We start from the raw sequence: 26,841 nt of genomic DNA, 5'->3' as shown, positions 1-26,841 counted from the left end.
GCTACCAATTGTGTACTTTTTTTTTTCCTGTAGTAGAGATGGATAGAGACTATGGCTCCCTGCTCAGCACCCTCAAGAGGAGGAGGCAGCTGGCTGCTGATGAGCTTAGTTCATAGCAGAGGGGGACATGGCTCATGAGGGCATGAGCACACAGGAGGAAGATCTGCTGGACCAGGATCTACTGCAGGAAGACCCAGACCACGAGGAGATGGAAGATGAGATGGAACCTGATCCCCAGCCAAGACCATCAACTGGATATATATGAATGTGTATGTATTGTTTGTTTCTATTTCTCATATGACTGATACTCACAGTAACACTAACACTGTTACTCTTATTATTTTGGGTATGGTTAGCCATTCTCACACAGGTCCCAAGTCAGCTAGAAAGCGTAAACGCTTCCCTGACTCTGTTTCTTATCCCTCATACTCTGACATCAATTCACAGACACCAAAACCTCTCCCATTTAAGCCTAGCCGTCCATTCGTTATTGACTTAGGTAGCATGCGTCAGGATGTGTGGTCAACCTCCAATATGATGTTGCGAGAAATTGACTTTTTCATACTGTTTTTTACTCAGGCTGTAGTTGCTGAGATATGCGGCTTTACAAACCATCAGGGGTGGGAGCTCGTCCTAAACTGTCCGTTATATTCCAGCTAACAAGGAGCTTGGATGGAGGTGACCCCCATTGAATTTTACAAATTTCTTGGGTTGCTCATTTACATGGGGTTTTCAATTCTCCCTGATTCCCATTGTCATTGGGGAACCAAGTCACTTCAGGGCTCGTGGGTGAGAGGATTTATGTCGCATGACCACTACAAGGCTCTTTTAGCAGTTCTACATGTTGTAGAGCCTAACACAGAGGATAATCAGGATCGCCTTACGAAGCTGCTTTATCTTATGGACCACCTCAAACAAAAATGCCAGCAGCTCTTTCAGCCTGACCAAAATCTTGCAATAGATGAACGTATGGTCAAGTCTAAAGCTCGGTCAGGATTTAAACAATACATGAAGGGCAAGCCTACTCAGTGGGGTTTTAAATTATGGGTAATTGCAACATCAGACTTGGGGTATACTCTCGACTTTAATGTTTACACAGGTAGTCATGATGGGTGTGTCACTGACTTGGCCACCAAAGTAGTTGAATCGTTACTGCAGCCATTCAAAGACCAGGGCCACAATGTTTGGTTTGACAACTTTTACACATCCCCAGCTCTTATGGTTAAGTTGTTAGAAATGGGAACTAATGCCTGTGGGACATGCAGGGTGAATTGTAAACTGTTTCCTGCAGAATTTAAAGACATCAAAAGATGGGAACGCAAGACAGCACGTGGGGATATGAGGTGGTGTAGGATTGAGGGGAATATACTTGTAATTCAGTGGAAGGACACATGTGCAGTTACATGACTCTCCAATTTCCACAATGCGAATGGCTCAACCGAAATGACTAGGTTTGTAAAAAATGAACATAAGAAGTAGCCTTCCAGCCCACTGTCATCAGCGATTATAACAAAAACTTGGGCGGTGTTGATAGGTCAGACCAAATGATAAAATCTTACAACGTCCTACAAAAAAACTCAGAAGTGGTGGAAGACTTTTTTTCGACTTCATAGACATTGCCGTCGTCAATAGTTTCTTATTGTTTAAGGAATGGCAACACATTCATGTGGCACCAGGGGATGAGCATAGACCGATGAACTTAACCCAGATAGATTTCAGAAAAAACCTGGCTCATCAGCTGGGAGGTATTGATATTCACGCAAGTTTCCCTTTGCATACACTAAAGCCTGTAGTCCCTCCTTTGTCATCACTCCACACAGCCCATGTTCCTAAATTTGAAGAGTCCTCAAAGAGATGCTGGCCACGCTATCGGAAAAGTAGGACTGAATATAAAACTAAAGTAGCTTGTTGCGCGCCGGAATGTAATGGCAGAAGACTTTGCTTGGTTCGCGATAGGAACTGTTTTCAGTCTTAGCACTCAGCTGAGTGTGACCAGTTTCGCGAAGGGGCCAAGGTTGGGCTGTGTTTACTGATGTTGTCGTCCTCCCCCTCCCCTCTTTTCTCCCTCTCTTCTCTCCACAGGTATTGCAGTTGTTGAGTATTTATGAATTTATATATATTCTGTTCCTGCACTCTTTATTAAAAATGTATTTACTGTAGATAGTTCGAAAGTTTGATTTTGTATGTTTTGCCGTGTAATTCGTGTGTAATTCTAATGTTCAAATTAAATAAAGTGTGTGCTTTATTGAACACATAAAAGGTATATTTCAGTGTTTGCATCCTTCAATTTCAGATGCAATCTCAATTTATTATTACAGGTGCTCAAATAGAGTATTTGAGGAGTGGTCATGTGAAATGTATCTTAACGTTCTAACTGTTTGTTTTATTCTGTTTTCCCACTAATCACTAGAATGGTCATAACTTTTAAAAAATAGATTATATTTCTAATCTGTCAGCTATTCTACATTGCCCACAAAATTATGTATATTTCATACACTCTAAGTTTCCCTCTAGCTTGTAATTAAAATGGTTGAAAATGCAGTTGTCTGATGAAGTATGGTGGCCGGAGAAGATTTTTGTAAAAATTGCTGTGTGAAATCTTATTGATAAAGGATGATTAGCCTTAAATAATCATAAATATATTTATATCATTTAAAAGCCCTAGTTATTCTCTTCAATATGGTATATACAGTTCAGGTGTGTGATGTTATATGAATATTAATATAATATGAATTTGGATATGAATATCATATTCTGGCACAGAATGAAATTTTCAGAATTTTGGGCTCAGGCTTTAAAGGGTTAAACTGGTTTAGATCTTATCTCTCAGATCATAGGCAGTTTGTCTCCCTGGGTGGCTGTAGGTCAGAGATTGGTTCAGTTCACTTTGATGTCCCTCAGGGTTCAAATTTGGGTCCCTTTTTAGTATTTAAATTTTTGCTCTTGGTCAGCTCTTAAGATCACTCAGTCTTAATTATCATTTTTACGCAGACGACACAGATTTACATTTATTCTAAACCTGGTGATAATTAAGCAGTCACATTTCTTTCACATTGTAATTCTGAGATAAAAATATGGATGACTCAATATTTTCTTTGTCTTAACAGTAACAAGACTGAAGTTATGCTCACTGGCTCTCTTTACCAGCTTCGTAAAGCTGGCTCTTTAACTCTAACCGTGGATGGCTCTGCTTTGGAGTTTCAAACAGAACTAAAAAATCTAGGAGTTATATTTGATGCGAGTTTGTCATTTGATCCACATGTGCAGAATAGTGTTAAAACATCTTTTTTTTAATCTCAGAAACATTGCAAGATTACGCCCTATGTGATCTTTTCTGAGGCTGAAAAGCTGATCAATACTTTTGTTTTTTTCTCGCACTGATTACTGCAGTGCGCTCCTTAGTGGGGTCTCTAAATCTACACTAAATAAATTGCAATATGTGCAAAACTAGCTAGAATCCTGACTAGCTCCAGGACAAGTGATCACATCATTCCTATCTTGGAGTCCTTGCACTGGCTGCCTGTCAGGTTTCATGTTGATTTTAAAATTATCATGCTTACATACAAGGCTTTGCCTGGTTTGGCTCCTCAGTATTTGGCTGAGCTTTTAACCCCTTACACTCCAAAACGTGATCTCTGCTCCTCCAATTCTGGTCTTTAACTGTTCCTCAGACTCATCTACGCACTATGGGTGACAGTTCTGGAGCATAAGAAGAAAATGCTCCAGAACTGTGGAACTCACTTCCTTCTTATATTAGAGAATCACTTAATACTACTTAAATACTTAAATATTAGAGTATTTAAAGCTTATCTGAAAACATACTTTTTTTAGGATAGCTTTTACTTGATGATTTTGTCTTTTTATTATTTTATTATTATTATTATTATTATTATTATTATTATTATTATTATTATTATTTTGAATCGTGTTTTATTATTAAAGGTTTTTGATGCATGCCTATATACTCTTTTATGCTCTGTACTTCTGTTTTCAATTTCTTTTTCCTATGTAAAGCACCTTGAGAGGCCTTTTTGTAGGCGCTATATAAAATAAAGTTTATTATTATTATATTATTATTACTAGTAGGAACTTTGCACAGGCCAGCAGCATCTTTTCAGACACATCTATAAAATGTGGAAAACGTTGCTTAATTATTGAGTTATTCCAGTTTGATTTTCGGGTTTGCTTTTCCCATGTGTTTGGATGCAGTTTGAGAAATATAATTTCTAGCCTATTTTGTGCAAGTGAGATGATGAAGTATAATTGCGTATTATAAATGCATAAGACGTTATGAGTTTTATTCATACAAATTGGCGAACCTAATAATCATAGGACTTTTTTTTTTTTTTTCTTGGAAATGAATGTGTTACAGCATTAATAAAAAAAAAAATAAATAAAAATATATATAATTAATTGCAATTAAATATTTTAATTGATTGAGATCTCTAGTAAAAAACATTTTAACTCCTGACAGTCAAATCAAATAATAAATAAAGAAAAAGATGTTAAAAAAATGGCAATAATCTGAACATTTTGGACATCTGAACATTCAAAATGCTATTCTGAACATAGTCTATGACTCTGTGGCACCATAAAAACATTTGTTTGAACACCAGACATAGGGACATATTCTGCTTTTCTTTCAACTCGGAAAGAGGGAATTTTCAACTTCCTACTTGGAAAAATGCAATAGAACAACATTTGAAATCGCACTTCCAGCTTGGAAACATAGTGGCACAGAAATTACACAGAACTTTGCTTCGAGCTAAAGTTACATTAAGACCAGTGGTGTAGTGGTAACTGAAAAGGTGGGCATCCTGTGAATTTTTTCAGGACACCTCCACTCCCCCAAGTTTCTAAAAGTCATGTATATACAAACCACACCCACCCAACCCCCCAAATGCGCATGCACACAGTCTGTAAAAGTCATGTATGCATATGTAAATTGTGTAAGGATCGTAGTCCTATATGAACATACAAAATGCATGTTAAGGTTAAAAGGTTTCTTGCTGGCATGGTTTACCGTACATACTAAAAACGGTATGGTATTTCAAAGAATAAGTTTGATTAAACGTTCTTGTTATTACGAGTAAAATGGGTAACACTTTACAATTACTCTAATTAATAAACTAATAAATACATAAATTAATACATAATAAACTGTTAAGCATTTTATAGCTAATATGAGTGTAGCATTGTTCATGTTAGCTATCGTATATTACTATATATAAGAATAGCGCCTCAATAGATTAAAAAGTTACGAGTCAAGAGCCTACTCGTTCTGGCAGGCGGCCATACGTATTTTAACCATATTTAACCATATTTTAAGTGAACATACACATAATCCTTAGAGATATAGGCAAGCACACGGCGTATGCGCTAGACTAGACTACTGATCCTCGGATAACGCTATAATAATAATAATGATAAAAAACAATACAAAGAGCTGCAGATGAACTAAAAATGGCTGGATGAACCATCCAGAAAATTGTTGAAATTTAGCATCAAGGTTAGGTAAGCATGAGATGGCATGTAATTATAAAATCTCAAGATGCATGAAAAATTTACTAGAACCAGGTGTCATAATGAACATCATAATAAAATCCAATTCTGGAAGGATTCTGTGGTGTTATCTCCAACAGACAAATCAGGGTCATTAGTGCAAAGTGTTCCCATTCATTTACAGAGAGAACTGTTCCCTTATTCCAAACCCTTCACTGAAAGCAGTTACATGATGGAGAAAGAGAGAGCACAATGTTAGAGAAGGAAAAAAACATAGAGACGCAAACAGATGAAGATAAAAGATTGATTGAGTGTGATTTTGGAAAAAGACTGCAAGAGAAAAACGCAGTCAAAGAAAGAGTCGAAAAAATGGATGAAATTTCTGAGTCAGCGCAAGTCCTCCAGGACATTATCCATCAGCTCCTAGCTCTGTGCACAAACACAGTAGAAATAAACTAAACAGAGCAGTGGCTAGAGTTTAACATCCCGCTGAATCCATCAAAACAAAGAGCACACTGTGAATCAAACAAAGTCTAATAGCTTTGAAAGTGATGGACTACAGACACAACTTCTTGACCAAGGCACCTGAGCAAAGCCTGGTGGTTTAAGGGTTTTGCTTTTTAGCATGACCTAAACAAAAAGCAATAACCCAAGCAAACAGTCTAGAGATGTTATCTGCATACATTCAGTACCTGAACACACTGGCGTTTTGTTCTGGACAGAAGAACCGCTCACTGGCTTGCCATCTATTGTCACACACCAGCAGTATCCTGTGAGAGTGTGACACTGGACCTGAAGGAGACACAGAGGTGAAAGGAAATTTCTGAGTCATTCCTATATGCAGTACATTTTCATGTCCCCATCATCACATTGGCTAAAATATATACTTTCAAGTAGATTTATTTGATCACAACATCACAATTAAAGGAATAATACACCCAAAAATTAAAATTATCTCATTTACTCACACATTTTAGAAGGGTATGACTATACCCTGAGGGTATGACTTTCTTTCTTCTGCTGAACACAAATAAAGATTTTTAAAAGAATATATCAGCTCTGTGCAAGTGAATGGTGATCAGGCCTTTAACGCTCCAAAAAGCAGATAAAGTCAGCATAAACATAACCCATCAGACTCCAGCAGTTTAATCAATGTCTTCTGAAGCGATCCAATTGGTTTTGGTTGAGAACAGACTGAAATGTAACTCCTTTTTCACTTTACACCTTCTCATTGCAATCTCTAGACATGATCATGATGATTTCAAGCTCGCTTACACTTCCTACTGCTTGACGCATGCGCAGAGTACTAGATATAAAAAGTGTAATCCAGCTTGAAGTCATACACAACTTAGATGACCATTTTTGGGTGAACTAACCCTTTAAGTGAACATATTGGTGAATTTGAAATATTTTCACTACTTTGGTTTGAATTGATGTTGCCATTTTTGCCATGTGCCTGGCAAAAAAAAAACAAAAAAAAAAAAAAAACATGAAAACTTCTTTAAATTGATTAACGCGGACAGTTTTTTGTTCTGAGTGCACTTGCGTTACAAAACCAACTTAATTTACAAGCTTATTCAAGCATGACTAAGATAGAGTTGAATATTTAGTCATCAATATTCATGAATATTTTTGGTCCATTTTCCTAGAAGAGCAAGACTGTACATTTTAAATGTGCTAAAAGTGAATTTTGTCAATGTGTAAGAATATACATATGCTTCAACATGTAGATGACTTCAAAGCAAATATCCATGGACTAAAAGTCACATTGGATTTTATGAATTCTGTGATGTTTTTGGTATTAGTTGTCCCGTGTCTCTGAAACACTACATCCTGTTTCATAAAATTACAGAAATTGGAATTATATTATCAACATTTTAAAAGATGGTTTAAAAAATAACAAAATTAACCTGACATCCTCATGTACACATGTAAACTCCCAATCCCAACTTTGTCTTAATGACAACCTTGTTAGGATTCCTGTTTATATCCGTGCTATTGTAAATAATCAAGTTATAAATAATATAGTTTAAGTGTCTTAGCTTGACCAAAGCATATAAGCATATTATTATTTTTTTAAAGATAAAAGAGTTCAAAAGGTACTACATCACAGGAATGGCCCTCCTGTAACCATTCCCGTATCTCCTGAATGACCCGCACAAAACGTCCCGACCGTTGTGCTGGGAAAATACAGTTATTCACAGTAATAAATGACTCTCATAAATAATGAGGCATTAAAAGCTTAGGTGGACTGGATGATCATTGTTTAACAAAGTATAGTGCAGGTGAAATGAACGGTTAGAGGTCTATAAATGCGATTTAATGTACAGGTTCCATTCAAATTCCCTATGTGATCGTACTGATGAGAAACACAGGGAAGTTTGAAGCTTTTTTGGATACAGATCAAGGTTTGGGAATATCTTGGATGACTAATTTGTCCATCCAGCAGTGATATATAGGTTTGCTTTAGGATTCACTGATGTCAGATACATCACATAAAGTGCAGCGGTGCACAACTCTGACAGACCTGGGCAAATGTTCCATCATCATTACATTCTGGGATAAAAATGGATTCCTGTGGCCTCTTCGCTTGTTCCAAAGCCTGGCTCCTCTCTGCCCGACACTTTGACTGGCCCGCTTCTGCAATAAAGATACAAATGCATCTAATTACAACTCGAGAATACAACATTAATAGTTCTTTACTATGTTTTTAAGCAAAATCTATTCTATTTACTTGCACGAACTGCCAAATGTTGATGCATGAGTATGCTGTAAGCTGGTTCGGCATCAGATGGTTGCAGAGTAAAACGTGGACAATATCCTCTTTCAAGCCCTATTAATGTGTGGATGAAAAAAAAAATATTGCCACACCCCCTTTAGGCCGTAGTGCCTTTGATTTAGTTTATTTGTTATGTTTGTTACATCTGTCATGTCTGTTTTGTACAGGAATGTGTGTGTGTCTGTGTGTGACTGTATGTGTGTGTGTGCATGTTTGTAAACAAGATGCAGTCCCAGTGAGAGACAAAAAAAGTGTGTGAGAGAGTATGGGAAAGAGTATGGGAAGTGTTTATAATTAAAAAAAATCTACATAATATCATGTGTAGAGCCACAATTGATGCCAGGGTCAAAACTGACCCGCGAACGCAAAAGAAGAATCACGAGTAGATAGTAGATTGTCTTGACAAAATCCCAAAATTTGGTTCCCGTACTAAAACGATGTGGTATTTACAAATTATTATACACCTCTCCCGGGTCAAAAATGACCCGAACGCAATAGGAGGGTTAAAGACCACGGTGGCCACATGGGCTCTGTTCCAAAACCTAGTAAGCTGCCTACATAGGCAACAACCTTTAGAGGCAGCAGCTAACCGAGATGGAACCTCACAAGTGACTGATTTGGAATGCTCTACATAGGCAGCAACTCCATACGCCACAAAAATAGCTGCCCGCACAGGAGACCAACTCAAAACTGATTCTAACAAAGTCAGACAGCAGCATTTTGCTACTGCAATACTCTAATGAGTAAAAAAAATAATAATAAAATGAATAAATAAATAAATATAACACATAAAAATGTGGTAATAGTGACCATTTTTAATTGCCTTCACTGCATAAGGTACATGTGATGCTACAGGCATTTTTGTAGATCAGATCTGTACATTATTGGAAAAACCATTTCATTAAACAGACTTCTAAAAAAGTATGAAATGCATCATGAAGTTTTTTCATCTTTAAACTGCCACTTAGGAAGGAAAATATGAGGTTTTGAAATGGCAAGGCTGGCTGAAAACATGCCATGTTCCAACATGTAAGCCCTTGGTCAATCAGGATGAATAAACAGAGTATTTAGTCATTTTAGACAAATAAACAACACTTACAAGTTGGACCACGGTGTTGGACTGTACCCAAGGAGCGGGAGGGCTAACTACCATAGAAGACTACCAGATCCTTTTTGCACCTTACACTTTTAAACAATTCACAGCTCAGTCCTACAAATGCCCAGACTTGTATTGATACTTTTAAATACACCTGTATTGATACTTTTAAATCATAGCAATGCAAAATAGAAAGTTTTCACTTGTGGTCTTGGACTTTTGGTCCCTACTATATATATATATAGTGGGGAATACATATATATATATATATATATATATATATATATATATATATATATATATATATATATATATATATACCATGCATACTATTTAAACTACAAATCTGTCCATTGCATGCCTATAAGCAGATGCTCTCAAAGGCATCAATAATGCAAGAAATGAGAAACACCTGCTATGTTTGTAAAGACTGTGACCAATCGGCTGGCAGGGTTGGGGAGTAACAAAATACATATAACAGGAATGCGTATATAAAATACAAAATATAAGTACCTGTATTCCACTACAGTTACAATTTAAATCATTGGTATTTAGAATACAGTTACATTCAAAAAGTATTTTGATTACTGAAGAGATTACTTTGCATTTTATTGTCATTTGTTTCATTTCATATTTAGTCCTTTCAGATGGAAAACATTTATACATATAAATGATGTGATCCAAAGTGCTTTTGAACAGCGGTGAAACACTTTCTTATGATGTGTTACATTCATACGAGCAGACAGAAAGTAAGTTTGAAGTAAGTTTGGAGCAGAAGAAATAGAAATAAACCTTGTGTAAATTGTCAGCTTTATGCTAAGCTAAAATGCTATTACTAGCAATTTTACATGCACGTTACCAGGCACAATCATATTTTTTTATCAAGAAAATTCATGTTAGATCATAATTTCTTTTTTTCTAGTAAGACCTAATAAGACATTAGGGCAAAAGTCATATTTTTGATAAAAATTTTGAATTGTTTTCCTGTAAAAATATCTAAAAATCCTTAAAACAAGATCAATTTGATTTATCTTGTTTTAGAAACAACACTGCATAAGATATTTAGGTTTTTCAGAGAATGTATTTTTAACATGTGTATTTTGTCTTACTGTACTGGCAGAGTTTTTATAGTCAAAACAAGTGAAAAAAATCTACCAGTGCTGAAGAAGTAATCCAAACTATTTAGAATACGTTACTGACCTTGAGTAATCTAATGGAATACGTTACAAATGACATTTTACAGCATGTTTTCTGTAATCTGTAGTGGAATACATTTCGAAAGTAACCCTCCCAACGCTGTCGGGTGGGAGAGACAGGTGGGCTGCAGTCAGGTCCTGACATCACAGAAGTCAATCATATTGACATACAGTATATGGAACCAAACACCAAAGCATAATTTCTTAACCCTCAACACTGTGCAACAATGGAAACAAATCATTCAAATGCTTTGCTGAATACTAAAAACTAACTGATATATTACAGAATGAATTTTAGCTCAACTTTAAAAAAATAAATAAAATTCCTTAATTGTTGGATAAATCCTAGAAAGTTAGATACTTATGATCTACATAGTGTATGATCTATAGTGGCTACATTCATTGAATCCATATCCACTGTATCCATTCCAATGCACAATGTTGCTTCTATGTAACAAACACATTTAAGCAATAATGTATAACATGTATTACATTTAGGTTAATTAACTAACAAATGAACTAACAAATTGCTTTTCTAAAGGTGAATTCTCCAGAGCAAAAAATTGTGCAGCCTCCACATGGTACACCATGCCAGAAAAAAGATTTTAAATGACCTTCACGATGTAATGTGATAAAGAAAATATGTTTTTATTGGTTTATTCAAAGACATCCCTTCATTATTAAGCATTTTATTGTGTTTTTATATGCATTCATGTGCTTACAAAGTGAATAAAATGGATTTGTTACCCTGAAGCACCATCGTGCAATAAATGGTTAATCAAACCTTTTCCAAAAAAAAAATTCCTAGTCTGTAATATACGCCTAGAGACCTTACTTTCCATTATTATTATTTTTTATTTATTTTTTCGCATGTCCTGTTTTGGTTTGCTGAAGAGGTCTTTTATTTGTAAATAACTTGCTCTGTAAAAAGCTGTAATTTAACTGACGTTTTTATTTAGTTGTAAGCAAGCTGATATATCTAAGGAAAGTTTGTTAATGGACACTGATTTTCTCTCAGTTTTTCCTATAAACCGTGTTGATGACAACAACATCACCTGCCACCTTTTACTGGTAGTTTGAAATGATCCAGTCTAAGAAATTAATGATGACGTCTGACCTTGGCTTCTGGCCAGTCAATCTGTCTTTCAGTTGAGGGTTTGGCATCCTAAGGCATGTGAACATGGTCTGCAAAAACTTACATGCATACCAGTGGGCATATGGTTGACACACATACACACAGACAGATGTGTTCTGCTGCACTGATCTGAGATAAGACAACTTAACAGTGTCAACAAATGAAAGACAAATGCTACTTCCCAATTTGGATCCTATAGATCCTGATAAATATACAACATTAGAATTAATGCATTCCAAATCATAGTATGGTGGCAACAGTATTCCAAAAGTGCCAATATAATTGAATATCTTGTTTCACTCAGAAAAATATCAGATTATGGAAGTGAAATGACTTGTGAATGCTGTTTCATGTTTTCTTTAAGTTAAGGAATTTAGCTAGATGCTAATACCCACTTGCGCACATGAAATCTGTTAAGCTGCAATAAAATTGCTGGATTACATTTCCGGTAAATATACAATATCTGTTATTCACACATTTACCTTTTTTATCCGTATTGCCATATCGTATGTCATCCACTCGGATGGAGAAAAACTCTATCTATTCAGCATCCATCCAAATTAATTACATTTCTTTCCATAGTGTAAATAATGAACATTTTCGACTCTCGTGAAATAGACTTATAACTAAACTTTGTGGAGTAAATGCGTTAGCTCCTTCAGAACTGTGACTGGCTGAAACCCTTTGATGGTAAAAACGTCTTATGTCAGAGTGTCCTAACCTCATTTACGCTCAAACGGTTATTCTCACTGCTTTGTTCATACATAGCACCAATACAGAACTTTTCCGGCAATGTTACTTCTTCTTAATCAGGCAAACTGCCAGAGCTGATTTGCCAGCATTTTGACAATTGTTCCTGTTTGCACGACCTCTTTAACTCTAAAATGCTGTAACATTTACGGAGAAGGCTGTACGTGTGGAAGCGCAGGTGCAAACAGTACATGACAAGCGTGTATGTGGTATCAAGACACAGATTTATGATGAGGTGATATGTCCTAATGTACTTGCTTACTACATGCTCAAAAGTGTACTTTCCCATCACCAGCAAAGTACAAACAGTACATCTGGTAAATAGTGCAAAGCCCTATTTTAGCAGTGCATTATGTCTTTTGTGTATGTATTTTTGTATTTTTCCCTTGCTATATGTCACCATAGCTCATACCTTTCAATTCAAGTTCTTTGCCCTCTGAAGCAAGTGTAGGTGCAGGGAGAATGGGAGGTTGATCTATCCTCACCCAGTTTATACCTGAAATTGCGATGATAAAAAAACAAAAAAACAATAAAAATACAAAACAAAGGTTTGCAACAGGAATACTCAAAAATAGTGCAGCACACTAGGTTTCAGCCAGCCAGAGCTATTGTCCATACAGAATTTTATACTTAAAAAAAATAATAAAATAAAATAATATATATATATATATATATATATATATATATATATATATATATATATATATATATATATATATATATATTTCTGTCATAATTGTGGCTTGGTGGGTAGAACATATCCACTGTGTGGGGATCTGAGTTTGAATCATCTCGGTTTATTTCCTGATCCCACGGTCTATCTTTTCTTGTCATCTCTCCACTTTCCCTGTTTATATATATATTCGTAAATATGAGTTATATACAGGGTTGGGGAGTAACGAAATACATGTAATGGGATTACATATTTAAAATACAAAATATAAGTAACTGTATTCCACTACAGTTACAATTTAAATCATTGGTATTTAGAATACAGTTACATTCAAAAAGTATTTTGATTACTGAAGAGATTACTTTGCATTTTATTGTCATTTGTTTCATTTAATATTTAGTGCTTTCAGATGGAAAACATTTATACATATAAATGATGCGATCCAGAGTGCATTTGAACAGCGGTGAAACACTTTCTTATGATGTGTTTCATTCATACGAGCAGACAGAGAAGTACGTTTGAAGTAAGTTTGGAGCAGAAGAAATAGAAATAAACCTTGTGTAAATTGTCAGCTTTACGCTAAGCTAAAATGCTATTTCTAGCCAATTTACATGCACATGTTACCAGGCACGATCATATTTTTTTATCAAGAAAATTCACGTTAGATCATAATTTCTTTTTTCTAGTAAGACCTTTGATATTAGGGTTAAAATTGTATTTTTGATAATAATTTTTGTATTGTTTTCCTGTAAAAAAATATCTAAAAATCAATTAGATTGATCTTGTTTTAGAAACAACACTGCATAAGATATTTAGGTTTTTCAGAGAATTAATTTTTTTAATTTTTAATGTGTATTTGGTCTTACTGTTCTGGCAGAGTTTTTATAGTCAAAACAAGTGAAAAAATCTACCAGTGCTGAAGAAGTAATCCAAAGTATTTAGAATACGTTACTGACCTTGAGTAATCTAACGGAATACGTTACAAATTACATTTTACAGCATGTATTCTGTAATCTGTAGTGGAATACATTTAAAAAAAGTAACCCTCCCAACCCTACATACTGTATGTATGTATGTATATATATATATATATATATATATATATATATATATATATATATATATATATATATATATATATATACATATAACTCGTATTTACGATCATTACAATAGAACGTGATGGCAACATTAAGCCCCGTTAGCCCAAATCTAGCGCTGCCCATGTGTCTCTCATCTCTATCTCTCCAGAGCTCCATCTGTCTTTTACATAATATTAATTCACATATGATAATATTAATAATATACATGCATAATATTGAAAAGTCATTTTATTATCTATCTTTAATATGTTATTATCTTTCAGTAAACATAACTAATTTAGCAGCAAGCTCTCCTCTTTTAGGATTTAATCTGTTAACATTTTCAATGCATTTTGTCAACTTTAAACTGGTGAGCATTAACTTAAACTCTTAAAGGGATATTGCACCCAAAATTGTCAATTCTGTCAACACTTACTCACCTTCAAGTTTTTGCAAAGCCTTGACGTTCTTTCATCTGTCAAACTCGAAAGGAGATTCGTCTCAGATTAGTCTCAGTATTCACTTTTATTTTATGAAGAAAAAAAGATGCAGTGAAAGTGAATGGTAACTTAGATTCACATTCTGCATAACATCTCCTATTGTGCTCCACAGAAGAGAGAAATTAATGTGGGCTTGAAACAACATGAGGTCAAGCAATGATGACAGAATTGTAAATTTTGGGAGAACTATCCTTTTTACTACTTGTTGAAGTATTTGCTAAAGGTAAGTCAGCACATGATTGCATACTTTAAAAATAATTTCCCTTGAATTAAAACAAGAGGCGAGAATTGAGAAAAGCTGCACCTGTGAGATTTAGGTAAGATTGTTTCTCACACATTTCTCATTGGTGTCAACAGACTGACACAAAGGGCATTTCAATTTTCCTAATCATAAAGCTAGTTTCTCAAATTATCTTGATAATTTTGCAGGCTAAAATGTGTCCATGCTTGTATTTATATGTTTATTTCTAAAGAAAGCTCTTATTTAATTCTATGCATTTAATCAAGACACTTTTGGTGTCTACATAGTGACACACAGAGCTCTTGCACAAGCAGCAGTATTTGATGCTTGGGGAGTGAGAACCTATTGTTATTATACAATGTTCACATGCAATTCAACAGAACTGATCACAGAAGTGTCTGATGTTCACTGACCTCTGCATCGGCCCCTGTGGGCAAGGGTAAGAGTGCGGTTCTTGCATTTCTCCCTCTGCAGGTCACAGCTGGTATCATAACTGCGGCCGTCCGAACCACACACAGGCTTCCCATGAGTCTTGGAGCAAGCAATGGCACAGTGACTCTCTCTGTCCCCTATAAGCCACTGCACACAAATGTACATTCATAAATGAAGTGTGTTTTTTATATACCTGTACATACAATCACAGTCATAAGTAAAGCAATAAGTATTTACATATTTTCACAGTTCATTTGTTGTATTAACTTGTTTGTGATTGCTGTGCTCTAGACCAGACATGTGTGTTTCTCTTACTAGTGAGCACAAAGCAGGAAATGGAAAACTTGGAGTGGAGTTAAGGCTGAGTGATAACAGAACACTTTGAACAAGGAGGGTAAATTGCTGCCGCTCCACCTCACTTTGTTCCAGTCCATGTGTTACTTGGCGATACGCAACACTTGATGCTTTAGCTTCTTTTGGAACTATTTTCGTTGGCAGAGAAAACCACACACATACTAATTGGACACAATTATTTTTCTGTAAAACCTAAGTTACTAGATATTATTTACTTGTTTTTAGAACTGTTGTATAAAAGCAACAGTTCTGCAGCCTCATGCCTACCGCTGAATCACAGTCATACTGATATTCAGAACAACAGCACTTTTGCTCTTGTGATACTGCTTAATTTAAAACCTGCCCCAAACAAAGGCTGGTCACTTTACATGTCAGTCGGATGGTCTACCTGTCTAAGTCGGAGCTTTTTGGCCAGAACAAGCCGCAATCTGGACCAGACTTTATGCCATATGTCAAAAGACTGGCTAAGTGAGACTAATAAGCCACTAAGCAACGAAGACACTGACTAGACCTGTAATGAGTGTGCAATAAATTAAACAAAGCTTTAAAACCGCTCAATGAGTTTCACAGGTTTTGGTGGCCGGAAAATCAAATCACTTTTGTTGGTGCAATTGCCATTCCAATGAATAGCTGAGGTGAAATACCATACAGCCTTACTGGAGATGCATTAAGAGGTATCACAACAAAGACAGCAGAACTAATTGTAGGAGAGAAGAAAGAAGAATCTATTCATGTCAAACAGACTAAAAAATAATTAGATAATTATATATATAATATATACTGTAAGATGTTTCACAAAAATATTAATGTAGCTCTTTTGTTTACTGGACTTAGAATGACGTTAATTGATAAATGAAAACAATTTATGGTATTTTATTTTTAAGAAATATTCACTACACAACATGTTTTACTGCCTATATACACTGATCAGCCACAACATTAAAACCACTGAGAGGTGAAGTGAATAACATTTATTATCTTGTTACAATGGCACCTGTCAAGGTGTGGGATATATTAGGCAGCAAATGAACAGTCAGTTCTTGAATTGCATGTTTTGGAAGCAGTAAAAATGGGCAAGCGTAAGGATCTGAGCAAATTTGACAAGGGCCAAATTGTGATTGCTGGACGACTGGGTCAGAGCATCTCCAAAACGGCAGGTCTTGTGGGGTGTTCCCTGTATGCAGTGGTTAGTACCTACCAAAAGTGTTCCAAGGAAGGACAACTGGTGACAGGGTCATGGGCGCCAAAGGTTCATTGATGCACATGGGGAGCGAAGGCAAGCCCGTCTGGTCCGATCCCACAGAAGAGCTACTGTAGCATAAATTGCTGAAAAAATGTATGCTGGCCATGATAGAAAGGTGTCAGGACACACAGTGCCATGGAAAACTTAGAGTGGTTGCTGCGTATGGGTCTGCGTAGCCACAGACCGGTCAGAGTGCCCATGCTGACCCCTGTCCAGCACCGAAAGCACCTACAATTGGCACATGTGTGTCAGAACTGGACCATGGAGCAATGGAAGAAGGTGCCCTGGTCTGATGAATCACGTTTTCTTTTAGATAATGTGGACGGCGGGGTGCGTGTGCGTCGTTTACTTGGGGAAGAGATGACAGCAGGATGCACCATGGGAAGAAGGCAGGCCGGCGGAGGCAGTATGATGCACTGGGCAATATTGTGCTGGGAATCCTTGGGTCCTGGCATTCATGTGGATGTTACTTTGACATGTACCACCTACCTAAAGATTGTTGCAGACCACATACACCCCTTCATGGCAACGGTATTCCCTGATGGCAGTGACTTCTTTCAGCATGATAATGCGCCCTTCCACACTACAAAAATTGTTTAGGAATGCTTTGAGGAACATGACAAAGAGTTCAAGGTGTTGACCTGAACTCCAAATTCCCCAGATCTCAATACAATTGAGCATCTATGGGATGTGCTGGACCAACAAGTCCGATCCATGGAGGCCACACCTCGCAACTTACAGCACTAAAAGGATCTTATGCTAACGTCTTGTTGCCAGATACAACAGGACACCTTCAGAGGTCTTGTGGAGTCAATGCCACGACCGGTCAGAGCTGTTTTGGCGGCACGAGGGGGACCTACACAATATTAGGCAGGTGGTTTTAATGTTGTGGCTGATCGGTGTATACTGTATACATATATTTACAAACCAGCTGCAATCCAGTTTAACCAGTTCTAAATGTGCTTACTGTAGATATGGCTGCAATGTATTTAAATTAAGAAATCATTGTTCTTTTCAGCGCAAACACAGATTTCTTCTATATAAATTAGACTTATTATAGATTGTGCTTCTTTTTTCACAAAATTTTTGCCTGCCGTTTTTACTCTCACTCTACTACTACCCATGTAAATTGCCCTAAGTAGCCAAAACTGGAAGTTTTGTTTAATGTATGGTCACATGTGTGCTCCAGTTTCCATGTAAGAATGTCTACAGCAAGTAAAGCGAGTTGTTTTTAGATTAATGTAATACAGTTAACAGGGATTCATTTTCCTATAACCACTTGACCACCTGTAAGTGGAGTAAAAATTATGGGAGATGGTGCTTGTCAGTAACTTGGCAAAATGAGGTTGATGTCAGGGTACCAGAACATTCAGTAACAACATGTTGAGTTCCCGTGTGATCATGCTGTACAGTCCCAGTAAAAAATACCAGATTGCAGTAGTCTGCTGCATTCTTCACAACCTAGCAATCAGAAACAACCTGCAAGATCAGGAATTGCTCCATTCAAATTGCGTTCTTACACTTAATATTTGGGCATGATGGTGCCAATATCTGATTTGCATAATTCCTTTATTGAATCGGGTGATACAAAAATGCATACAGTTTGAGCAGATAAGCCATGCTATGAACAGGCACAATTAATTCTTTGTGAATTCCCCCAAACTGTTTGTTTTTTTTCCTTCTTCTTCTTTGGAATAATGTGCATTGATAAGACCAGGAGCGTGTTTATAAAGTAAATATGGTCAATTTGATTCCATGTAGACTTTAAGAAAATGAAGTTCTATCCAGCCAACAGGCAAAAATATAATTATCTTCTTCTACTCCACATTAGATCATTTTCTGAAATTGGGACCCACTTTATATTTGTCACAGTCTGACTCCCTCATTTTCTTCAAGGACTCTTATTTTGAAGTTTTCCCCTGGACTTAATTTCCCATAGTGTACTGCCCTCATCACTCCCACCTGTTTCCAATCCTCCTCACCTGCCCTCCATTTCATCATTAGTCATTGTTTGTATAAATATCCTCTAGTTCTGTTCATCCTTTGTCAGTCCTTGAAGTGTTTGGTTGAGATAATGAAGTGTTTCATTGAGTTAAGTTTAGATGTTAAGATTTACTGAAGTGTTATGTTTAATAGTTTGTTTTCACTCCAGCGAATGTTCTACTCCAACGATTATAATTAAAGGACTGAATGAATCTACTCCTGCGTCTCTCTTCCACTCCTAGACACCCAACGTTACAATATTAGATGTCTTTAACTACTATGTACTTAACCCTTTAAGCTCGGATGGGCCCCCGGCGGGCCCGCAAGAGACAAAAAAAAAAAAGTCTAAATATTTATAACTATATAGTATATACTACTCTTAAACAGGGGCACAACTACACATTTCCAAGCATGTATTCAAAACTAAATTTTGTGCCCCATGTATCTGTCGGGGTGGGGTGGGGGGGGGTTGATGTTGGAGGTGTTGATGTTGGAGGTGTCGAGGAGGCCGATTGCACCACCTTTAGTGAGCCGCTTGTGGCCCCCTTTACATGGCGCCCCTATGCATTGCATACCTTGCATATATGGTTTTTGCGCCTCTACTCTTGACCAACACAAAATAGGTATCATTTGAAAACTTAGAAGCTCTACTTTCCAGTCCATGCAGGCATTATGACAAAAACTGAACAAAGTTCTTTGAAATTTACATACAATCAGAATTATTCTGTTCTGGTAATTTATTATTATTATTTTTTTTTTTTAAATGCATAGTACATAATATTGCAATCAGTAAAAACATAAAACTCATCAAATAACCATGTCATATGTTGTTGAAAAGCTCTCATAGAGTAGAATACCACCAGCCTATTTGTTTTACTGACAGAAAGAAAATATAGTGAGTAATAGCTTAGTTTATGTCTTTGACAATTATGTTGGTGTTGCTTATATGCTGCATTTCTGCTTATAACTTCACCAAAAATTAATAAAACATAAAATACCATTACTTAGAGGAGGTGATTATCATTCTAATGAGCCCACACACAAGGTAATCTGATATATAAATCATTAGATAATCCACACGAAGCACAATGTTACAAATGGCCACAAGGAGATGGGGCCAAGTAAATGACACTGACTCAATGATGCAGACTCATTAAGTCAAAAAGCAGTCATTCTGTGAAATCTCATTACTAAAATCATGTCTGCAATCCGCATGCTATGCAAATCTTTAGTAATTGTTGTGTTTGCATGTGTAATTAGTTCTTATGTACAATGATCAAGTTTTATTTGTTTGGAGAGACTTTTGGACACATGGCGACGTATTTAAAGTACCTGCAATTAATTACATCTTTAGTTACACTGTTAACCTTACCCCTAATCCCAAACATAACCCTACCCTAATCCTTACCCTAAACCCCACACCTAATCTAAACACTAACCCTACCCCTAAACCTACCTGTACCTCAACCTCAGAAAATGTGAATCTTGTGAGAATTCTGCAGAACAACATGTAGTTACACAATAAGTACATTGTATTCTATGTATTTTAATGTTAGTACATAGTAGTTAAAGACACCTAAAATAAAGTGGGACCTGAAACTGTACTCCATTTAATGTAATTCTTCTGAAATCGTTTTACTGTAATAATGACAATGACAATCCCAAATATACTGTGTATCATACTGAATTTCCAAGATTTCAGAGGGGCAAAAATACCCCAAATTTTGAGAATTGATAGTATCTAGAGATAAACAGAAGCCAGTAGAATGTTCCACAGGGGTCAGTGTAGAACTATACTGGCAAGCTAGTTTAGCACAACACTAATTGGTTGTGGATTTTGCTATAGCTGCTGGCCCATCTTGCAGTGGTCTGACACAACAGTGGTCTCACTGCACAGCAGGTACACAAAACTGGAAAACCTCTGCTGGAAACAAGGTAGCTTTAGCCAGAAATGCAGGGCTCATTTTCCATTTTAACCTTGCCAACCTGAATGAAAAGAACTGACCATTCCACATTACCCACACACACATTAAACAACAAAAGGTTGCTCCAGTTTGAGTCTCTTGAGTTAAGTAATTGAGCTATTGGTCAAATGGAACCAAATTATGTCACTAATACAGTAGACGAGGACTGACTCCATTTTCTCTGGGAGTAATGCTATGGCTATTCCTTTAATAATGGAGCTAATTTTTTGCATAATAACTATCATGTAAGAATGATATGAGGTCTGTTTGAACCAGTCTGAATTACAATAAATACAACATTGAAACAAGTGAACTGATTGGTGCTTTAGTTACATTTTCCAAAAGTTTATTTTCAAAGTTGACGTTCTGCCATTGATCACTCCGAGTGCTTGTACTTTATAAAGTGTAATGTGAACATTTTAAATATAATATTTTATATGTATTTTTGTATAAACTTTTACACCACTGAATAAACCTGAGATGACCTCAGTGAGTGACTGTTCTTACCATCAAATCACATAAAAATTTCCTGTTTATTTCTTACAATACTGTAGCTACTGAGTACTGTTGACAGGTGAATGCAAAAAAATGGACTATTCAACGTTTATGTAATGCATTTCAAATTAATCAGTATTTAAATTAGGTTTAAACATTTGAATTTATATAGTATATTATACAAATATAATATAGATACATACTGTATATTTATATATAAACAATCCAGGTAAGCAACCCTAGGTAAACAACCCAGAACAGCTACATGAAAAATGTGAATGCCTAAAGCAAAGCTTCAGTCTTGTTTAGAGTTGACCAAAATATTCTTGATGAAAGCCGCCTGGCCAAAGTAAGACTATAACCACTGCATCCAAAGCAAGCTGTTTTAAAGATGATTTAGAGCTGAGTTCATGTCCAGACGGTGAATGGCTTATTCTTTAATTGTCTGGTAGAAACTGAGAAAAAGGCAGCAAGACTAAGCAAAGTCTAATTTTAAATAAGGAATTAAGGCTACGTCCACATTAATCCGGATACATTTGAAAACTGAGTTTACGTTTTCGAAACATTGTCTGCCCACACTGCCATTTTCAAGCGTTTTCCAAAAGTTGATCGTCCAAACAAAAATATATGAAATCTCTTAAATCCTCTTACTGCATATGCAAAAAATTGCCGTTCCATGTACGGTCTGAAACGTAACTGTCCTTGTATTCCGTCGTCGGACAGCAATTCCGAGTAAACTTCCCTTTACCTTTAAAGGAATGCAATGTGAAGATTATACAAAGTAACATTTCTCTTTAACAATGCTATCAAAGTGTGCAGCACGCACAACAACACTGCTACAACACAGGCCACCATCTTGATTGTTTTGGGTTGAATGGATCACATGACTGCATCATATGACATCAAATACGTCACCGTTTCTAGATATCTCCATTTTCCCTGTCCACACTACAATGCAAAGATGGCTTTATCCACTTGGGAGAGCATTTATCCACTTGGGAGAGCATTTATCCACTTGGGAGAGCATTTTCGAAAAGCTCAGTTTTTCTGAGCTCAGTGTGGACGGAAGGCCAAAACGTAGACAAAAAAGATGTGTTTTCAAACAAAAATGTATTAGTGTGAATGTGGCCTAAGTCAAAACCAAAAGGATAACATCTACAGGAAAAGTTCACTGAAAATGAAATTAATTTATGTACATGTATGTCTTTCCAAACCTTTATGGTTTTCTGTAAGGATATATTTTGCAGAATGTCCTGTCTGCTTTTTTTCTTCATACAATGAAAGTGAGTGGGGTCTGAGGCTGTCAAGCTCCTAAAATGACCAAATGTATTAGTTGTTCACTATGTTCTAAGTCTTCTGGAGCCATAAGCGAGTTATGTGTGGAACAGCCTAAAATTTAAATAATTATTTGCTGATATTTCCCTCTGCCAAAGCTCTCAAATCTCATTCATTCTTGTGTACAGTCACTAATTTTTGATGTCTTTGAAATCTAATTAGTTCTTGCATGTCTCACTGCTGATTGTAACTGACACACATTAAATTTCATTGTGTTTATCAGCCAGGACACTCTGCACATTCTGTGTTCCATGGAATTTATGTTTGAAATGACATGTGTGAATTGTTCCTATAAGAGCTTCCATGAAGAGCTAAGTTATCCTTTTTATGTAAAATGTTTTGGATGGGGAAAAAAGTAGGAGGGCATCTAAATGGCATGATAGCCATAACTCCCTGTTTTGCTCTTAAATAAAGACCCAGTCCAGTATTGAGATAACTTTGTGGATTAGAGTAAGGCAGATACAGATATCTCTATTTCTACTCTAAGAAGTGTTATTTCACACACAAACATCTCCCAATGACAGTCAACCAAAGAACAGGCTTTGAAAGTTTAACAACAGACACTACTGACATGGTGCAGGACAAAAGCGATGCCTCACACTGAAAGCATATTGATGTGTGACTAATTCTGTAAAATGTGTGTATATGGCTGTTTATTAAAAAAATCAGAGCTAAAGTAAATGTACAACTGAAAGTCTGAGTATGTGTGGGATACCATTTATAACCTAGAGGCACATAGGCCTAAACAGAATAAAAAGATTTTATTTGCTGCTCTTTTCACTTTAAACAATACTTTTCACTTAATATTACATTGTAAAGTTTTCTCAGCCAGTACACATGCTACTTTTTCTCTGAAATCTTTAAACTTGCAGAGCAAACTATCCATTCAGTAGTCAGCAATCCATAAATCCCACCAGTTATCTGACAATGCTAAACACATGTGCAAATCATTAAAAAATATCCCTATTGTTGATAAAACAATATGTCAAGCATATTTTTCTGATTAAAAGTGATCCCAAAGAATTTTCTCATTTTTCAATTTGAGGTTAGTAACAAATGTTTCCTCTTAGCACTCTATTTTGAGAATACAGATACTCTTGACTTTCGCTTGGACTTCTCACAACAATGTGAAGATTTCCGGAAGAGCTGGAGATACAGGAGAAATCTCACAGAGATTTTTTTTCTTGGCAGGCATTTCATATGTGTGTAGGTGTGTGGGATTCACAAGCGGTGCCAGAGCTACTCTCTATAACGTGTGAAGCAGTCATTACTTTTCAGAAGAACAACAACAACAAAATAATGGGCAAAAGCAGACCTCTGATTGGCTGCCGCAGAATTAGCTGGCCAAGTGCTGCTGGCACCCCTTAAAAAAGTTCAAAAAGTGAGAATTCTGTTTCAAATTAGAACTCCGTTTCAAACAGGACTTTGCAGATTTTCGTCCAATGAAGCTGTTACACTTAAATATGTGTCCAATGGTTAAGCCATGAACAGAATAAAACGATATAGGCATAAACTACATTTGTGCTCTTCATGAATAAAATGTGAGTAGTGCTTGCCTATGCAAAAGTCGCTGCTAGGATGTTAGGGTGTTGTGGGTGGTTGCCATGGTGTTGCTGTGTGGTTGCTAGAGTGCTTTGGCAACATGATCACAAGGGAAATCAGTACATTAGTTCAGAATATTTTTCCAAGTAAAGTAAGGAAAGTAAAAGTAGTATCACCATGTTTTTAAATGTCATTAATAGTAATAAATGGATAAATTGGTCAGGCCAATATTTGTCCATTTTGAGATTACCGCCACTGGCCATTTACCATGTCTGCTTGGTAAATATTAGTAAATTAGTAAATATTTAGTAAAATTAGTGTTTATTGTATTTCAGATTTTTTTCTCATTTGCTTTCCTTAATTTTTATTATGTATGTATCACAATTAATATGGTTGATCAGAGCCACCTTGCTCTTTAAATATTTTTTGTACAATAAGACATATTAGGTGTACGGATTTCATAAAATATCCATATATCAATTATTGATCGGTACATTATTTTATCGATATATTTTTGAGGCATCAATATATTAACATTAGCTGACATTTAAATTAGAAGCCTAATTTGTGTGCTTTCCAATGGCGTAATAGCGTTGGGAAACCACAAGGGGGAGATATAACATTTACTGAAGCTGTTCGCTGTTCGCCGCTCGCCGATAGGGGAATCATGGTTGTAGGCCAAACTAGGTTGTGGTGGATCACTATACACACAAAAGTTACGTAAGTTTTTGTACTTCTTCAAAAATGAACAAAAGTGATGAGTTTGCAGGTAAATGTATGAAACTGGTGGAACTGCGCAAACTGACCGATTAAAAATGACAATGTTTATTATGAAATGTATCTGTATGTAGCACTGAATAAGTTTCATTCAAGCTTTCAAACCACAAAAAGACATACTTGTAACTGAAAATACATTGTGTAATCTATATGAAAGATACATATACACAATATCATCCAGTGATGGCTAGAGTAAACAATTGTTTAATAATAATTTGGGTTGAATTTAATGGAAAACCAAGTGAGTTGAGTTCAGTAGCACTGCCTCCAGAGTCACAGCTTGTCATCTGTCAGTGGCGGTGCACATCCTGTAATAAAACATAATTGTTTTGAATTTTTAAATGCTCCATGTCATCCACCAAACGTATCTAGTGTGCTAACTAGTGCCCGACCAATTTATAGGTCGGCCGATTTTAGCCTTTCACCGATATACCGTTATCATTTACTGATATGTGCAGATACGAAAACTGTTTTTCAGAACATATAATGCAGAAAACAATGCTTTAGAATTGGTGTCATAATGTTGTTATGTTGAATTGTGTCCAGCAGAGTGTGCTCCGACTCCATTGTTTACAGAGCTGAGCTGACATGGCTCTGCAGACAGGGCAGAGTTAAGCGGTGCAGAGTTAAGCGGTGCAGAATTAAGCGGTGTCTTCTCGGTGAGTTGCTAACTAGTTTGTGAAATACATACTGGAAAGTTAATAAATAATGACCCATAATCAAGCAGGAAACCGCGCACCCTGAGGCCACGTTCAATGTGACCAAGGACTTTAACAAAGCCAATCTCAAATCAATCGCACCAAAATACCACCAACACATCAGTTTCAACACACGAAGGGACCGGGTTTTGGACCATTGCTACTCTCCCTTCTGGGATGGCTACAAATCATTCCCCCGCCCACCATTTGGCAAATCGGACCACTCTTCCGTTCTGCTTCTGCCCGCTTACAGGCAGAAACTGAAACAGGAAGCACCCACCCTCAGAACGATCCAGCGCTGGTCGTACCAATCAGATTCTACGCTACAAGACTGTTTTGATCACGCGGACTGGGAGATGTTCCGGTCCGCCTCTGATGACGACATTGAGCTTTACGCTGATAGCGTAACATGTTTCATCAGAAAGTGCGTAGAGGATGTTGTTCCGACCAAAACAATACGGATCTACCCCAACCAGAAACCTTGGATTAATAGCAATGTTAGCGCAGCACTTGACGCACGGAGGAGCATAAACAAGCCAGTTATGCCCTCCGCAAAACTATCAGAGCAGCAAAACGCCAGTACAGGAACAAGATTGAAGGACAGTTTAACACCACCAACTCTAGCAGCATGTGGCAGGGAATTAATATCATCACGGAATTTAAAGGGAATAAAAACTCTGCCGTGAACACCACTGACTCTCTCCCGGATGAGCTAAATACATTTTATGCTCGTTTCGAGGGAAATAATACCGCCCTCGCAGAGAGAGCTCTCGCGGCTACAGAGGTTAGTTCACTCTCCGTCTATGTAGCGGATGTAACCCGATCCTTCCGACGGGTGAATATCCGTAAAGCCGCGGGTCCAGACGGCATTCCGGGCCATGTCAACAGAGCGTGCGCGAACCAACTAGCTGGTGTTTTTACGGACATTTTCAACCTTTCCCTTTCCTTGTCTGTGGTCCCCACATGCTTCAAAACGTCCACCAGTGCCTGTACCAAAGCAAACCAAAATCACTTGCTTAAATGACTGGTGTCCTGTTGCTCTGACCCCCATCATCAGCAAATGC

At 36.7% G+C, this 26,841-nt stretch overlaps 1 protein-coding gene across 7 annotated transcripts in view; it reads right to left on the bottom strand.

Moving 5' to 3' along the window:
• Positions 1–26,841, bottom strand: part of LOC127455208 (SPARC-related modular calcium-binding protein 1-like) — a 134,954-nt gene that overhangs the window by 92,312 nt on the left and 15,801 nt on the right. For 5 of the 7 annotated variants that reach the window (XM_051722907.1, XM_051722908.1, XM_051722909.1 and 2 more), the window contains exons 2-5: positions 15,368–15,533; positions 12,871–12,954; positions 8,030–8,142; positions 6,195–6,294 (exon numbers count right to left, since the gene is read on the bottom strand). In XM_051722907.1, coding sequence (XP_051578867.1) covers positions 6,195–6,294; positions 8,030–8,142; positions 12,871–12,954; positions 15,368–15,533 — 463 coding nt within the window. The remainder of the gene's footprint in view (positions 1–6,194; positions 6,295–8,029; positions 8,143–12,870; positions 12,955–15,367; positions 15,534–26,841) is intronic. The other 2 variants (XM_051722912.1, XM_051722913.1) reach the window with 1 other exon arrangement.

This window comes from Myxocyprinus asiaticus, chromosome 17 (genome assembly GCF_019703515.2).
Source record: "Myxocyprinus asiaticus isolate MX2 ecotype Aquarium Trade chromosome 17, UBuf_Myxa_2, whole genome shotgun sequence".
Lineage (NCBI taxonomy): Eukaryota > Metazoa > Chordata > Actinopteri > Cypriniformes > Catostomidae > Myxocyprinus > Myxocyprinus asiaticus.
The sequence above is the reverse complement of the archived record's forward strand: the minus strand, read 5'-3'. Positions and strand labels throughout refer to the sequence as shown.